At 48.9% G+C, this 17274-nt stretch overlaps 1 protein-coding gene across 5 annotated transcripts in view; it reads left to right on the top strand.

Annotated features, from left to right (window-relative positions):
- The window catches only part of CCNB3 (cyclin B3), a 91444-nt gene that overhangs the window by 12758 nt on the left and 61412 nt on the right, over positions 1–17274 (top strand). For 4 of the 5 annotated variants that reach the window (XM_029607475.1, XM_029607474.1, XM_029607473.1 and 1 more), the window contains exons 2-4: positions 1104–1231; positions 4724–4807; positions 13557–13684. In XM_029607475.1, the coding sequence (XP_029463335.1) occupies positions 1136–1231; positions 4724–4807; positions 13557–13684 (308 nt within the window). In that variant the 5' untranslated portion in view covers positions 1104–1135. The remainder of the gene's footprint in view (positions 1–1103; positions 1232–4723; positions 4808–13556; positions 13685–17274) is intronic. The other variant, XM_029607476.1, reaches the window with a different exon arrangement.

Genomic DNA, 17274 nt, shown 5'->3' with positions numbered 1-17274 from the left:
TTTTCACCATACTGTAACCAAGGGTTTAATTTCTAAGATATACTGTTGGTTGGGGGTCAAATCGGGTATCTCCTATTAAACACCAGTTGGGATGGGAATGGGATTGGGGGCACACGTGGTCCAAGAAACAATGGGAATAATGTTATAATAATAGATCCAAAAGCTCTATATCGGCAATATTGTCGAAACCAACTATAAACTTGTTTACTGCTGATATCTTATGCCAACCAAGTTAAGTAGGATATACCCGAATCGGCCTAATCATTGCTGGAGAGAATGTAATATGGAAGGCACGTTCTATCATGTGTGGTGGACATGTCCGAAAATTGTATCATTTTGGAAGGGAATGGATAGGGTGCTCTCTGAAATGTCTAAATTGAAAGTCCCATTGCTTTCTGAGTTAAAGCTCCTCTCCGATTACCCACACTCTTGGCCAACTGCAGAGAAAGCATTGATAAACCATATCCTCTGTGTGGCTAGGCAAGAAGTTGCAGCACATTGAAAGGAGGAGGTAATCCCCCAACTGAGTCAGAGTTCCTGAGAAGGATCTGGAAAGTGCATTATTGGTCTTATTTAACAGCTATCCAGAGAGATACCGTAGCTTTCCATATTCAAATATGGGAACCATTCCTATGTTGGTATCAAAAAATTGCGACACTGACCACCCCTTGTAAGGAAGGTATATGGCTTAGCGATAACCACCGGATTGGTTTAATTACTGCTATTTGCTGTGTTGCATATATCATTTGGGACATGAGGGGTTATATGATTAAATATACACAACCATGGTGTGGTTTGGAATTGGGGGGGGGGGGGGGGGTTATTGATTTGGGATAAAAAAAAAAACCTTTTTTGTTGGCACTTTGGCTGTCATTTCCTAAATGTTGTAGTTTTCATATAGATGTGATTTGAGAACAGCATTGCAACGCTGTGTGTATGTTTGAACATACCTTTGTCAATGTTAATAAAACTTTAATATTAAAAAAAAAAAAGTGTTGGCTTTGATGTGGAGCCAGTTGATGATCATACTTGAGCTCACACTGACTGCTCTGTTTGCTTCCTTCCAACCATGTACTGATGAGTCTCCACTCTGCTTTCTGCAGCCATTCACATTTGAGCCTGAGGAGAGACAGATATGATGCCCGTGTACCGGAACTCCAGGGCCACAGGCAGCAAACCCCCACGACCTGGCAAAGCCACTGGGCCTGTGGAGACCGTCAAAGCAGAGACGGTAGGGGGAATAGGTTGCTTGTTTCAGACTTCTTGAATGAGTACCAGCAATGTCTCCAACATGAACTGTAAGGATAGGTTAAAAGCTGGAGTTAAGGTTCACCAACTAGCTTTGTCATCTATCAGGTTGAGTCAGGCCTTATTTCATCTAGAGACTGTTTTCTTAGGGGGAAAAATAAAAAAACGAAGTAGTACAAACCCATAGATGCAAGGGGCTAAATCAGGAGCGACTCAGCCTGTCTAGAGGAGGTAATTTTAACTAGGCATGTTTATGGGTTTAGAGCAGTGCTTTTCAACCCAGTTCTCAGGGCACACCTAGCCAGTCAAGTTCTTAGGATATCCACAGTGAATATGCATATGAGAGGTTGTATTTTCCGGTGTATAAGACGACTGGGCGTATAAGACGACCCCCCCTTTTTTATACATATTTTTAAGAAAAAAAATAATTTAACACTCAAACAGGAGCAACCCTATCTATGAATAGGCAACACTACAAATACCGTATATCAGGCCCTAAAAACCAATATACCTCTTATTAGGAAAACAGAACTAGCAAGCAGCTATAGATCCCCACACATAAATAATTGTAAAACTATACTAATAAGCAGAATAAATGTTTCAAAACAGCTATGAACAGAATAACATCCAACAATTAAAAACTCATAAAAACTATTAAACATTCTCCAAACACCAATAAAATATTTCAAAAAGCAGACACATCACATAATATTAAATAATTAAAATGGCAGTCAATCAAGAAAAATAAACTTAAAAAGCCACCTTTCCTTACCCCCTCCAGCAGCTCTCCTATTCCTCTTCCTCTTCCTTAGGGCACATGTCTCTCACACACACACCATACCAGTCATGCCCCCATGACCAGTTTCTGTCTCTCACGCACCAATCATTTCCCAAACAGTCTTTGACACACACACCAGACACCTTCCTGAACAGTTTCTCTCATGCCATACACACACACAGGCTTCCCACTCCCGTGTTCTGCTTACCGTACATATACGGGCTTCTCACTCTCATAATCACTTTCTCTGTCTCACACACACCAGTCTCTCTCTCATTTCCATGCTCACTCTCCACGTGCACAGGCTTCTCATTCCCTGAATCACATTCTTTCTCTCACATTCACACACAGCAGTCTCTTTCTCTCACACACACCGTCACCTTATCAACCAGTCTCTCTCTCATGCACGCGCACACACACACACACACACACACACACAGCCAGTCCTCCCGCTCCCATGCTCTCTCTCACATAATCAGGCTTCTTACTCCCATGCTTTCTCACATACCCAGATTTCTCACTTCCATGCTTTTTCTCTCTCTCACACTCACATACACATCAGTCATCTCTCTGAGCAGTCACTTTCATTGTCTCTCACACACATGAGCTCGCTGACCAGTTTCTCTCAATCACACACATGCTCTCAATCAAATGCATTCTCTCACACACAGGCTGGCTGCTTCTCTCTCTCTCTCTCTCTCTCTCACACACACAGGCTGGCTGCTTCTCTCTCTCTCTCTCTCTTACACACAGGCTGGGTGGCTGCTTCTCTCTCTCTCTCTTACACACAGGCTGGGTGGCTGCTTCTCTCTCTCTCTCTCTCACTTACACACAGGCTGGGTGGCTGCTTCTCTCTCTCTCTCTCTCTCTCTCTCTCTCTCACTTACACACAGGCTGGGTGGCTGCTTCTCTCTCTCTCTCTCTCTCTCTCTCTCTCTCACTTACACACAGGCTGGGTGGCTGCTTCTCTCTCTCTCTCTCTCTCTCTCTCTCACTTACACACAGGCTGGGTGGCTGCTTCTCTCTCTCACTTCCACGCCCCCCCCCCCCCCCAGCACAAATAGTAGCTGCAGCAGCTTCCTCCTCCAGCCCCCGCAGGCCAAGAAAGAAGAAACCCATCGGCCACGGGAGGCTCACGCTGCTGTCTCCTTTCCCGATTACCAGCTCCTTCGACTGCTCGGGGGCCGATGCTGCTGCGCCGCTGCTATTTTTTCACGCGGCACGGCTCTTTCTTCCCGCGCATCACTTCCTGTTCCGGTTCAAAGGGGGGGGGGGGGGCGGGAAGAAGACAAGGCCAGCCGCGGATGCCACAGCTTTTTTTTTTTTTTTTTGCTCCGCTGCCGTTCCCGCTGGGCTTGAACGTGCTTTTAGCCCAGCGGCAACGGCAGTGCGGTGCGCGGGGAAGGAGAAAGCCGTGCCGAATGAAAAAATTGCAGCGGCGACAGCAGGAACGGCCCCGAGCAGTCGAAGGAGCTGGTAATCGGGAAAGGAGACAGCAGCGTGAGCCTCCCGCGGCCGATGGGTTTCTTCTTTCTTGGCCTGCGGGGGCTGGAGGAGGAGGTGATGCAGCTACTATTTGTGCTCGGGGGTGGGGGTGGAAGTGAGAGAGAGAGAGAGAGAGAAGCAGCCTGCTTGTGTGTAAGTGCGAGAATGCATTTGATTGAGAGCATGTGTGTGTGTGATTGAGAGAAACTGGTCAGAGAGCAGCTGTGCTCGGCGTATAAGACGACCCCCAACTTTTGAGAAGATTTTCTTGGGTTAAAAAGTCGTCTTATACGCCGGAAAATACGGTACTTGTACTACCACTGCATGCAAATCTCTCATGCTTACTCACTGTGGATATCCTGAAAACCTGAGACTAGGTGTGCCCCAAGCACTGTTTTAGAGCATAGCATTGGGGAACTAGGAATTGCATGGTACTGGGTCATTTTTGTAACGTGTCAGATGTAATATCTAGGAATTTATTTGTGGCAATACTTTTTTTTTTTTTCCCTCAGCTTCCCAAACCTGTCTCAGGAATTCCACAGCCAGTCAGGTTTTCAGGATCTCTCCAAGAACCAACAGATGCAGTCTTTCTTATGCATGTTCGTTCCTGAAAACCTGACTGGCTTGGGGTTCCCAGGACCGATTCGGAAACCCTGCCAGCTAGATTCCATATCCTGGTGGCCTTGCTGCTTTCCGTCCCTGAATGGGGAGAGTGCAGGAGTGGAGCTGGATTGCTGCTGTTTGAGCCACTGATGCTTCTCTCCTCTGGCCTTGCCTACTCCTGTAGATGCATTTTGTGTTGCCATTAAGATCAGGTCTGCCTATGGTGACTCGTTGCCATTGTTGAGTGGCTGCTGAAGAGCATGCCTCTTGGAGCCACTATTATCTGGCTGCAGGGCTAGCTAGGTGGGAATGTTTTTGCATTGAGTGGCATGGGTTATAATTTATTGTATAATCTTGAAATATATTTTGATATATTACTGTATTGGAGATATAGATGTTTTATGCAGTGTAACTTTGAGTGCATATATTTGTATAGAAGTGTGTAATAAATGCAAGATTAGATCTTCCAATCTCACTTTTCCCACTTACCCTATGGACAATTTAAAATCAAACAGTAAATCAAACTGTGAAAATAAGATCTTGTGTTTCCTTGTTTGACTGCTGAAATCCAGCATGTACATTTTTCCATTGACCCCCCTCCCCCTGCAGGAGGAGAGCAGTCAGGCGAAGCGGTCCCCCTCCTCACCCCAGGGAGGCCCCAAGAAAAGATCGGCCTTCGGAGACATCACTAACGTAAGTCCAGGGAGCAATAAAGCCCATCTTTAGCCAGTCAGCGGGGAGGGTCTAGCTAGCCCTCTATAACATTTGTCCTGTTTTGGGAAGTGAGGTATAGTGTTATGCTGGTGTCCAAAAAAAAAAAAAAGGTTTCTGCTAAAGGAGGTCCAGTAAATCAGCTGTACGAATAAAACTTTATTATTTCCTTATCTTGCTAGACCAGTCCAGATATGAGGATTTATACCGCCCTTTCTTGGCATCCAGTCAGAGGAATCCAGAATGAGTGGGTTATGCACTCCTACCAGCAGATGGAGACTGAGTAAGCTGACGTCACCGCACATATACCTATGCGATGACCTCAGCTTGCTAGTATTCTCTGCCTCCAGCAGATGGTGGATGTGCATCTCCCCACTGGGGATTGCTTCAATTTTGAGGAGAATTCTGGAAAGAGAATTAATGCCCTTCTCTCCTGTGGTGATACTCCTCCCCCAGTTGAGATTTCCTGAGGTGATTTCTGTGGTCCCTCAGAGGTGTCCCTTGGTCCCAGAGCTTGTTTTTGCTGGCATGGAATTAGCTGCTTGCTTCCTGCACCTGCTGTTTTTCAGCTGCTCAGAGTGTGACAGTGAGAGATCCCCTTCTCCCTTTCTCCCCTTAGCAGGAGGTTTTACTGTGCAGGGCTTCCTCCCGTCCAGTCCTTGAGCTCTGTGCACCATTCCGAAGTTCATCCTGCTCAGTGTGAGGTTGCCCAACTGGTCATTCTTCAGACGGACTCTCCGCCCTCCTTGTTGCGAACACAGTGGGGAAACCAGTTCCTCGCCATCAGCAGGGCTGAGGGATTTATTTGAAGTATTTCCTCATTCCGAAGAGGAATGGCACCGATGCTTCCCCTCAAGGCTGGGGAGCCCATGTGAAGGTCTCTGGACTGCCTCCGAAGCCCACTCTCGGATAAACTTTCTGGAGCTTCAAGCAATTCGGTACTCTTTGTGGGCGTTCAGAGACAAGTTGTCGTCCAAGGAAGTCCTAATTCGGATGGACAACCAAGTTGCGATGTGGTACATCAACAAGCAGGGCGGCACAGGTTCGTTCCTCCTCTGCCATGAGGCATACAAGTGTGGACCTTGGCCCTTTCAAAGGGAATGTCTCTGCTTCCGATTCGCTGTTCTCTGCCAGGAAATCCTCCCGGCCGGTTCCAGAAAGTCCTTTTTTAGGCAGAGGAAATATTATCCTCCTGCCTCCCGGGCTCACACATCCCAGGTTCGTTCTTGTCAGCAGTGAATCCCCAAAACCCAGTCAACTTCCCAGCAAGCCCTGGCTTCGGGCTTTTGACTGGAGGTGAGGGAGCATGGGTCATACCCCTGGCGCATGATCTCCCAATAGGGGACAGGCTTCTTTGTTTTGCCCACCGCTGGTCGTGCATCACTTCCGACCGGTGGGTACTCGCCATTGTTTGCCAATTTCAGAGAAGTCCCATTGGCTTTTTCTTCATGTCCATTGTGGAGTTCCTCCACTCTGCAGGAAACACTCTTGATGGTACTTTCTGCTCTTTTTGGCAGGAGCGGTAGAACCAGTTCCCAGTCATCAGCAAGACCGAGGGTTCTATTCAAGGTATTTCCTAATACCAAAGAGAACTGGGGGCCTACATCCATGCTCGACCTCAAGGCATTGAACAAATTCCTTCAAAGGGAAAAGTTCAAGATGGTCTCTCTGGTACTCTGATCCCGCTCCTCAGGAAAGGAGATTGGTTCTGCTCCCTCGATCTCAAGGAGGCTTATAACCACATTGCGATCTTCCCAAACCACAGGAAGTTTCTCCATTTTGTGTGGGACAGGCTCATTACTAGTACTGAGTACTGCCGTTTGGTTTGGTACCAAGTGCCTGGCAGCAGTGGCAGCGCACCTCGGGCATCAAGGGGTACACGTATTCCCTTACCTAGATGACTGATTGGTCAAGAGCGCCTCCCGTGAGGGGGCAATGAATGCTTTGACCCTTACAGTGCAGGTGCTACAATCTCTAGTATTTTTAAACTACCCAAAGTCCCCGCCTCTGCCCGTTCCCCCAGCTGGACTTCATAGGAACCAGACTGGACATGACTCGGGCAAAGGCGTTTCTGCCATGTGATCGAGCTCTTGCCCTGTCCTTGTTGGCGACCTTGGAGCTCAGCAGTCAGCAAGTAATGCCCGTCTGCTGCTTCGTCTGCTGGGCCACATGGCAGCCTTTGTCTGTCACTCCATTTGCCCGCCTCTGCATGTGCAGGGCGCAGTGGACACTGTGATCACGATGGAACAGGCATCCCAGGACCTCTGAGCCAGCGTCTCCATTGTGCAGCCTCTGAGGATCTCCCGGTCCTGGTGAGATCTCTCCAATCTGGAGCAGGGCATTCCTTTTAAAGTTGCCCTACCTCAAGTGGTTCTTACTACTGATGCTGCCAGCCATGGTTGGGGAGCCCATGTGGATGACCCTCACACGAGGGTCACTGGACGGCTTAGGAAGCTCTGCACCAGATAAACTTCCTGGAGCTTCGAGCAATTCGCTATGCTCTTTGGGCGTTTCGAGACCATTTCCCACAAGTTCTGATTCGGACAGACAATAAAGTAGCGATGTGGTGCATAAACAAACAGGAGGGCACAGGGTCGTACCTCCTCTGTCAAGAGGTGATGCAGATGTGGTCGTGGGCCCTGTCGCAGGGCATGTCCCTGCGAGCCATGCACTTGGCTGGAATACTGACAGGCCGATACAGACACGCATCTATTACCCCCTTATATTGCATGTTGATGAAACCAATTAGTTGTCTGGGAAATGCGGATGCTCAACACGGAGCACTGGCTCTCCTGCATTTTTTACTGTATCGGCCTGTGAATGTGCTGGCGGTCCATCTGATCTGCTCTTTTCAGCCGCAGTAGCAGCGTGGATTTTCCGCTTAAGAGGAATTCCGGATGTGGATCTCTTTGCCTCCCTATACAACTGCAAGGTGAACAGTTTTGGCTTAGGAACATAAGAAATTGCCATGCTGGGTCAGACCAAGGGTCCATCAAGCCCAGCATCCTGTTTCCAACAGAGGCCAAACCAGGCCACAAGAACCTGGCAATTACCCAAACACCTAGAAGATCCCATGCTACTGATGCAATTAATAGCAGTGGCTATTCCCTAAGTAAACTTGATTAATAGCAGTTAATAGACTTCTCTTCCAAGAACTTATCCAAACCTTTTTTGAACCCAGCTACACTAACTGCACTAACCACATCCTCTGGTAACAAATTCCAGAGATTTATTGTGCGTTGAGTGAAAAAGAATTTTCTCAGATTAGTTTTAAATGTGCTACTTGCTAACTTTATGGAATGCCCCCTAGTCCTTCCATTATTCGAAAGTGTAAATAACAGAGTCACATCTACTCGTTCAAGACCTCTCATGATCTTAAAGACCTCTATTATATTCCCCCCTCAGCCGTCTCTTCTCCAAGCTGAGCAACCCTAAACTCTTCAGCCTTTCCTCATAGGGGAGCTCTTCCATCCCCTTTATCATTTCGGTTGCCCTTTTCTGTACCTTCTCCTTTGCAACTATATCTTTTTTGAGATACGGCGACCAGAATTGTACACAGTATTCAAAGTGTGGTCTCACCATGGAGCGATATAGAGGCATTATGACATTTTCCGTTTTATTAACCATTCCCTTCCTAATAATTCCTAACATTGTTTGCTTTTTTGACTGCTGCATCACACTGAGCCGACGATTTCAATGTATTATCTACTATGACGCCTAGATCTCTTTCTTGGGTGGTAGCTCCTAATATGGAACCTAACATCGTGTAACTACAGCAAGGGTTATTTTTCCCTATATGCAACATCTTGCACTTGTCCACATTAAATTTCACCTGCCATTTGGATGCCCAATCTTTCCAGTCTTGCAAGGTCCTCCTGTAATGTATCAGTCTGCTTGTGATTTAACTACTCTGAATAATTTTGTATCATCCGCAAATTTGATAACGTCACTCGTCGTATTCCTTTCCAGATCATTGATATATATATTGAAAAGCACCGGTCCAAGTTCAGGACGACGGACGCCCAGCCATTAGACGCCTTTGCCCTTCACTGCTCATGAGAACTTTTCTGAAGCTCCAGCAGGACCAGGGGACCATGATCCTGGTGGCCCCATACTGGCCCAGACAAGAAGAGTTCCCATCAGTCTGGCGACAACGCATGACCTGATAATGCAGAATCGTGGTGCACTGGGCCATCCGAACCTCCTTTTCATTAGCCCTGGATATTGAGCGCTTAGTCCTTCAGTCTTTGTATTTGTCTGACGTCATGTCTCAAGTGCTCATAGCTTCCAGGAAACCTTCCACAAGAAAGTCTTAATTTGACGTGGAAGAGGTTCTTTGTCTGGTGCGAGGGGAATGGCTTGGATCCATTCACTTGCCCCATTCTGAGGTTTTTGGACTCAAAACCACCTCTGTCAGGGTTCATGTGAGTGCAGTCACCATCTCGGTGTCGCTGGCATGACTATCTCGCTTCAGCCTATAGTAGGTCGCTTCATGCGGGGCTCTGCGGCCCCCTGTTGTGTCCTGGATCTCAACATTGTGTTTGTACAGCTCATGAGCCTGTGTTCCTATGAGCTGACATTCCTCACCTGGAAAGTTCTTTTCCTGGTGGCGGTTACTTCAGCTCACAGGGTAAGTGAGCTTCAGACCTTGGTTACATACCCACCCTACACGAAGTTCTTTCATGATTGTGTGGTCCTGTGAATGCATCCCAAGTTTCTGCTGAAGGTTGTGACTGATTTTCACATCAGTCAGTCCATTGTGATGCCCATTCTCACCAAGGGGAACGGGCTCTACATACGTTGGATTACAAAAGAACTCTGGCCTTCTATTTAGAACACACAGCAGGCTGTAGTCAGTCCACCCAATTAATCATATCTTGATAAGAATAGAATGGGGTGTGTGGTAGGTAAACAGACTTTATCCAGCTGGCTAGCAGACCAAATCTCATTCTGCTATGTGCAGGCGGGCCTCCAGCTGGGAGGCCAAGTTAAAGCTCACTCTCTGAGGGTTATGGTGGCATCGGTAGCCCACTTACTGGCTGTTCCCGTTGCTGAAATCTGCAGGGCTGTGATGTGCAGCTCTCTGCATGAGTTTGCCACCCATTACTACTTAGACAAAGATGGCCGACAAGACGGTAGATTTGGCCAATCTATCCTATGCAATCTCTTCCAGGCTTAAACCCAACTCGTCCTACCTAAGGCCCCCTGGTTGGAACCAGGCTGTCTCCATACTGACAACAGCACCACAGTTGCTGTTGTGCCCGTTGGTACCTTGTTTGGTACCTGTTGGTCTTGATTGTTGCTGGGAGCAGCTTGGAGCTTGGTATTTACCCATCTGTGAGAACTACCATCCTGCTTGTCCTAGGAGAAAGCGCAGTTCCTGAACATACCCAGATCAGTCCAGACCAGTGGGTTATGCACTCCACCAGCAGATGGAGGCAGAGAATAAAACGTCTCGGCACTGCTATATCCAAGTGTGCCACCTGCAGCTCCTCAGTATTTCTCTGTCTCCAGCAGATGGTGGTGGTGCATACCTGCAGCTCTTAGCTGAGTTTTCTCTGGAGTACTTTGCTCCCCGAGGTGCCAGGTTCCATCTTGGGACCATTCCTCAGGAAGAGCCGGGTGAACGGGGGGTTGGATAACCGTGGTTGTGCTAGCCAGTGTCCTGGGACCCCCGATAGCCAGAGGACTCCCTCCAAGTGGCCACTGGTGTAGGGAAGTACACCTTTGGGAAGTCTGGTTTATGTTCATTTTTTAAATTTTTATTTATTTTTTTTTTTTAAGGTAGTTTGAGTAAGAACTTTTTGTTTTCCTAGGCTTCCTGCGTTCAGCGGCTCTGTCAGGTGATTGTCTGCTCAGCAGAGCTGACCTCGGCAGTCCATTCCTGGTGAGCAGAGCAGGCAGCATTCTCTGTGGGGACCTTCCTGGCTGAGTAGGAGCTCCCTACATGCGGCTGCTTGGCGGTGCTGAGCTATTTTAAGTGCGGTGGCCATTTTGTTTTCTCGCCGCTGGCTGCCTTCCCGCACGTCGGATCAGCAGGGCCGGGTTATTTTTTGACAAGTGCGCCATTTTCTGTTGGGGGAAAAAATTGCGCTTTCCCCCGTGATCTCGGCAGCAGCTCTTTCTCGCCCGGGGGGATCCTTAGAGACCTCACCGTGTTGGAGTATGGCAGAAAAGTCTCTCTAGTTGAGCCTTGCAAGGCCTGTGGTACCTGGTCTGCCTACCTGTGATTGCGTGTGAGAGGGTATTCAGAACCAGTACTTGCTACATTTCTACAAGCGCGGCGCCCTACCACCTCTTTGGCCTATTCCCGGGTATGGAAGGTGTTTGAGACCTGGTGTGGACAACAGGGGTTGGACCCTCTTCAGGTCTCCGTGTGCCATATTTTTGTCCTTTTTGCGGGTGGGTCTATCCAAAGCCTTGGCCCATAGTTCCCTTCGGGTCCAAGTTTCTGCTTTGGGTTGTCTCAGAGGGAGAATTCAGGGGAAGGCTTTGGCTTCCCATCCGGATGTGGTGCGTTTTCTATGGGGAGTCAAGCATCTCCATCAACCTCAATCTTGTGTTACGGGCCCTTTGCCAGGAACCTTTCAAGCTGCTGGGTCGAACGTCTTTGAAGATCCTTACTCTGAAGACTGTCTTTTTGGTAGCTATCTGTTCAGCTAGGAGGATCTCTGAATTGCAGGTGCTTTCGTGCTGTGGTCCATTTCTCCAGATTTCGTCGGATAATGTCTCTCTGCGAACGGTGCCTTCTTTTCTTCCTAAGGTGGTGTCGGTTTTTCATGTGAACCAAACAGTGGAGTTGCCCAGTTTTCCTGATTGGGCTCTGGATCCCTCGATGGGACGAGAGCTCCATCTTTGGGATGTAAGACGAGTGATATTGCGATACTTGAAAGTCACTAACTCTTTCCGTTGCTCTGATCATTTGTTTGTCTTGTTCGGGGGAACAAAAAAGGGCGAGAAGGCGTCAAAATCCTCTTTGTCTCGCTGGTTGAAAGAGACGATCTCTGCGGCCTATGTATCCAAGGCCAGAGCGGTTCCAGTGGGACTTAGAGCTCATTCAACTAGAGCTTAGGCGACGTCTTGGGCTGAATGTCAGATGGTGTCTCCCCAGAAGATCTGTAGAGCCGCGATGTGTTCCTCATTACACACTTTCACCAAGCATTACCGTTTGGATGTGCGGGCTCCGGAGGCGGCCCCTTTTGGGGAGAGTGTTCTTCGAGCAGGTCTTTCGGGTTCTCGCCCAGTGTAGGAGGGCTTTGGTACATCCCACTCGTCTGGACTGATCTGGATATGTTCAGGAAAAGAAAATTGGTTCGTTCCTGTAATACCACCAGAGGCCCGCTTTGAGGATGTCTGCCGAAAGACTACGTGGTCTACTGCTGTACTGTTTGCAAAGCAGAGTTGCCATTTTGGCTAAGATTTCTCGGTTTTACCTTTCTAAATTGTTCTCTAGTTGGTCAGGGGTACCCATGTTGGGAGCCTCATTTGATCTCTATTCTTACTTATCTTGGCTTGGGTATCGATTAATACTGAGGGACTGCAGATGGCGCACTTGTATATGTGGCAGTGCTCAAAGCTTGTTCTCTTAACTCCATCTGCTGGTAGGAATGAATAAAACCCACTTGTCTGGACTGATCTGTGGTATTACAGGAATGAAAATTAGCAGGTAAGAACCAATTTTCCTTTCTCAGGTGCCTGTTGGAGCATACTGACAAGAATGGTGGCACCTGTAGTAAAGAAACGTAAGCACCTTACCCTCTGTGCTGCTTGTCATATTAGGGCATCCTAGCCTGGCGTTCCCTCTAACTTGTCAGTGCTGCTCGGAGGCTCAGCGGGAGTTGCCTTTGTCTGATTTTACTAAGCCAAGTTCTCAGCATGATGCGAGAATGGGAAAAGAGCTGTCAGAAGGGGTTACCTGACTTCGGAGCTCCCCTAATGGGGGTTTGTCAGCCGGGGAAGGTAGTTCAGTGGGCACAGGACAGATGCCTCCTGGGCTTGGCATGGATCCCTCTGCCTTTTCTTGGGTAGAATTCTTTTTTCAGGGACTGCGGTCTTTTTTTTTTTTTTTTTTTTTTTCTTGAGGCAAAGTCCTCGGCCATGGCTAGTCTTAACAGGTCAGGGTCACAGGTGGTGAAATCAGCATGTCTGGTGCTACGGAAAAGCATCGGATTACGTCTAGATCTGCTGCCAGCCTTCCCGGTAGGGACCAAGGTGGCACAGACTATGAAAGCTGATCCTTGGAGGATGGGGAAATCCCTATAGAACTATGTTGCGGTTCTTTCATAGGGATGAGTTACCAGCTCTGATTTCCCAGACATTGAAGGTGCTGGGAGTACCTGGGGCTGAATCCATGTCTTGAACCAAAGAAAGATGCCATTTTGATTTCTTTACATAAAACCTCATGTTTCTTCCCTATTATGGAGGCAATTGACTGCATTCCGCCTCGCGCCCCCCCCCCCCCCCCCCCCCTCATTAGCTAACTATTAATCTGTCTGTGCCACACTGTTTTTCTATACAATAGAAGATGCTCAATCTCTAAGGAACAAGAGTGCTTCCAGCCTTCCTGGAGACTAATTCCTTCCTGAAGCAGTACACAGGCTGCTCTTGATTGTTTTGGGGACTGCATATACTCTTGGGGGTTAGCAGAATGGGCTGGTTAAGCTCCTGATTTATTTGTAGGGAAGGATTCACCCTTCATGCGGTTGCACAATTACATAAGTGTTTTTATCAGCAGGCTCACAAGAACCCGGCTGTGCTGCCCGGAAAGAAGAAAGATGGCGGGAAGGCTGCCCCCAAGAAGACTCAGAAAAGCACCGTTGCCCATGGAGTTGCCAAAAGCAATGAGGTCAACCTGAAAAAGTGAGTGTCTCTCTTCATATCCTTCATATCGCTCTTCCTTCATATCAAGGTGTGTGAAACGTCTTCAGGGGCTCTGGGTCTGTGGTGTCAAATTGAGAGGTGCCAACAGGCCAGGAAAGCAGCAGGCTCACAGTGATACTAGAATAGATAAGACATGCCTCCAGAATTGCTCATCTGTGAGTTTTGAAGGGTTGTCTTCCTGTGAGGTGTGGGGTTTTTTTTTTTCTTTCTGTTTTTGTTTTGTGGACTACCATGAAACTGGTTTCTTGAATACATTTTAGGAATTTTTTTGTTTTGTTTTTTTAAACTGGTGACTCAGCCCTTGATCAGCAACTAAATATAACTTTTTTTTTTTTTTTTTTAAATGCAGAAAATGAGCTGCTAATCTGCAGTTGGCATTTCAGTAAAGGAGCTCTTAGCGATATTGTTTAACCCAGCAGTTCCCAGGCCAAATAGACAGAGTTCACCTTGGTACTGAAAGTTCCCGTACAATTTAACCCATGCTGCACTTTGGGTCATACTCAGATATTCCCATACTCCCCATAGCATCTGCATTCCTGAGCATGCCCAGATCAGTCCAGACTAGTGGGTTATGCACTCCCACCAGCAGATGGAGGCAGAGAATAAAACTTCTTGGCACTGCTATATACCAAGTGTGCCACCTGTAGCTCCGCAGTATTTCTCTCTCTAGCAGATGGTGGTGGTGCATACCTGCAGCTCTTGGCTGAGTTTTCTCTGGAGTAGTTTGCTCCCCGAGGTGCCAGGTTCCTTCTTGGGACCATCCCTCGGATAGAGCTGGGCTAATGGAGGTGGTTGAATACCCCTGGCTGTACTAGCCCGGGTGTCCCAGGATCCCCGATAGCCAGGGGACTGGCTCCCTCAGCGGTCCTGAAGCCTCCCTCCAATTGGCCGCTGATTCAGAGAAGTACCCCTTTGAGGAAATTGTTTTGTGGGGGGGGTTTTTTTGTTGTTGTTTAAGGTAGTTTGAGTAAGTTTGAAAAAAAAGTGGGGTTTTTTTTTTGTTTTCTTTTGGTTTCCTAAGATTACTGCGTTCAGCGGCTCTGTCAGGTGTTTCAGTCTGCTCGGCAGAGCTAAGCCTGGTGGTCCTGTATGCCTGGAGGTGCCTGGTGGGGAGAGCAGGCAGCCCTTTTCTACGGGGCCTTCCCGACTGGGTAGGAGCTCCCTACATGCGGCTGCTCAGGGGTGAGGGATCCTTCTCCCCCTGCAGGTCTCATGTGCAGCCTTGGTCTGGGAGGATTTTGAAGGCTCGGATGACCCGCAGTGGGAGGAGGATCCCTCACCCCCGGGGGATGCAGCTATAGACCCGGATGTGACCCTCTCCACAAATCTGGGTGCTGGCGGGGACAACCAACTTCAGGTGGAGGCTGGTTCTGAAGGGGACGCTCCACACGTGGTTTGCCTGTTTAAGAAGGAAGAACTGTGCCCCCCCCCCCCCCTTATCCCCAGGTGCTCGGAGTTGGGGGTGAAGCTCACTCAGTCAGACAGCGAGGGTGTTAACCCAGTCCTGGACGGTCTCAGTGGTCTGCCCAGCGCTTTTCCTATTCCAAAGAAGATCAAGAAGCTTATTAGTTGAGAATGGGGAATCTCCAGAGGCAGGCCTCAAGGTCTGCCGGGCTATGTCTAAATTGTACCCGGTTCTCGAGGAAGATTTGGAGCGCTTGAAGACTCCAAAGGTGAATGCGGCGGTGGCAGCGGTCACTAGGAAGACTACCATCCCGGTGGCGGGTGCTGTGCCTCTACGGGATGTTCAGGACTGTAAGCTGGAACTTCACCTTAAGCGCCTGTTTTGAGGTCTCCTCCTTGAGTCTTCGAGTGGCGGTTTGCGCGAGCATGGTGCAGCGCGCCTGTTTGTGTTTGATTCAAAAACCTCAGGATCCAGCTTCCTCCGGAGACTTGTCCCCGGCGGCCCCGCTGGAGGCGGGTGTCGCTTATGTGGCAGACGCCTTTAACGATCTCATGTGTACCTCGGCCCAGAGTATGGTCTCTTTGGTAGCAGCCAGGCGATTACTGTGGCTTCGAAATTGGGCGGCAGACGCATCCTTCAAATCGCAATTATGTAACCTTCCCTTTCGAGGGAAACTTCTTTTTGGTGAGGATCTGGACCAGCTTATGAAGTCTCCGGGAGACAACAAGGGTAACAAGCTACCAGAGGATAGGAAACCATTCAAAAAGTCCTTCACGCCACAGATCAGTTATCGGGACGGGGAGGGGCGGCCTCTCTGGCTCCAGGCAATCAAGGGCTCGGCAGCAGTCCTTTCGTGGATCCTATAGGCCGGCAAGAGGTGTCTCCAGTCAGGGAACGGGAGCCAGGAAGCCTGCCCAATGAGACCAGGCCCGCCCACTCCTCATGTGTGGCAGTCGGGGGCAGACTGTCCCAGTTTTTCGAGGAGTGGGCCAGAATCACCTCTGATCAGTGGGTTCTGGAGGTAATAAGGGTCGGCTATGCCGTAGAATTTTCTCGCCCTCTCAAGGAGACCTTTCTGGAATCGCGCTGCATTTCCCTCAACAAGCAGGCTGCGGTGGAGGACACAATACGAAGGTTGCTCAGTCTGGAAGCGATTGTTCCCGTTCCATGGGACAAGCAGGGAAGGGGTCGGTACTCCATTTACTTTGTGATCCCAAAGAAAGAGGGTTCCTTCCGTCCTACCCTGGATCTACAGCAGGTGAACTTAATCTTGAGGGTTCCCTGCTTCCGGATAGAGACCCTCAGAACAGTTATTGCAGCCATCCGCTAAGGGGAATTCCTCGCCTCCTTGGATCTTACCGAGGCCTACCTCCACATTGCGATTCAGAGCGATCATCAGCAGTTCCTGCGTTTTTTCAAGATTCTAGAACAGCATTTCCAGTTCCTGGCCCTCCCTTTCGGCTTGGCGATGGCCCCGCGAACCTTTACCAAGGTGATGGTAGTCGTGGCGGTGGCTCTCTGGATGGAGGGAGTGTTGGTTCACCCTTACCTCAACGATTGGCTGATTCGAGTAAAGTCAGAGGAGGATTGCTGGCAAGCGATACACTGAGTGATGTAGTTGCTCCAGTCGCTGGGCTGGGTTATCAATGGGACAAAAAGTCATCTAATCCCATCACAATCTCTGGAATATCTGGGAGCTTGTTTCGACACTCGCGTTGGCAAGGTGTTCCTCACAACGGACACGATGGACAAGGTGTGACTGCAAGTACTTCATATTCTACTTAGTCCCACACTCTAGGTATCTGAATATCTGCAGATTCTGGGCTCCATGGCTTCGACGCTGGAGTTGGTGCCGTGGGCCTTTGCTCACATGAGGCTGTTGCAGAGGGCTCTGCTGTCTCACTGGAACCTGGGGTCAGAACAGTACCAACTGCCACTACCGTTGTCTCAGCAGGCCAGGACCAGCCTGGAATAGTGGTTATCGGTGGCCAACTTACAGAAGGGCATGCCTCTCGAAGTCCTGGATTGGGTGGTTGTGTCGACGGTTACAAGTCTCCAAGGTTGGGGAGCAGTATGCCTGGGTCATGCAGCCCAGGGCACTTGGTGCTTACTGGAAAGGTCCTGGTCCATCAATCGACTCAAGACGAGAGCGGTCTGCAGGGCA

Source organism: Rhinatrema bivittatum, chromosome 6 (genome assembly GCF_901001135.1).
Source record: "Rhinatrema bivittatum chromosome 6, aRhiBiv1.1, whole genome shotgun sequence".
NCBI classification, from domain to species: Eukaryota; Metazoa; Chordata; class Amphibia; order Gymnophiona; family Rhinatrematidae; genus Rhinatrema; species Rhinatrema bivittatum.
This window is presented reverse-complemented; position numbering and strand designations above follow the sequence as displayed.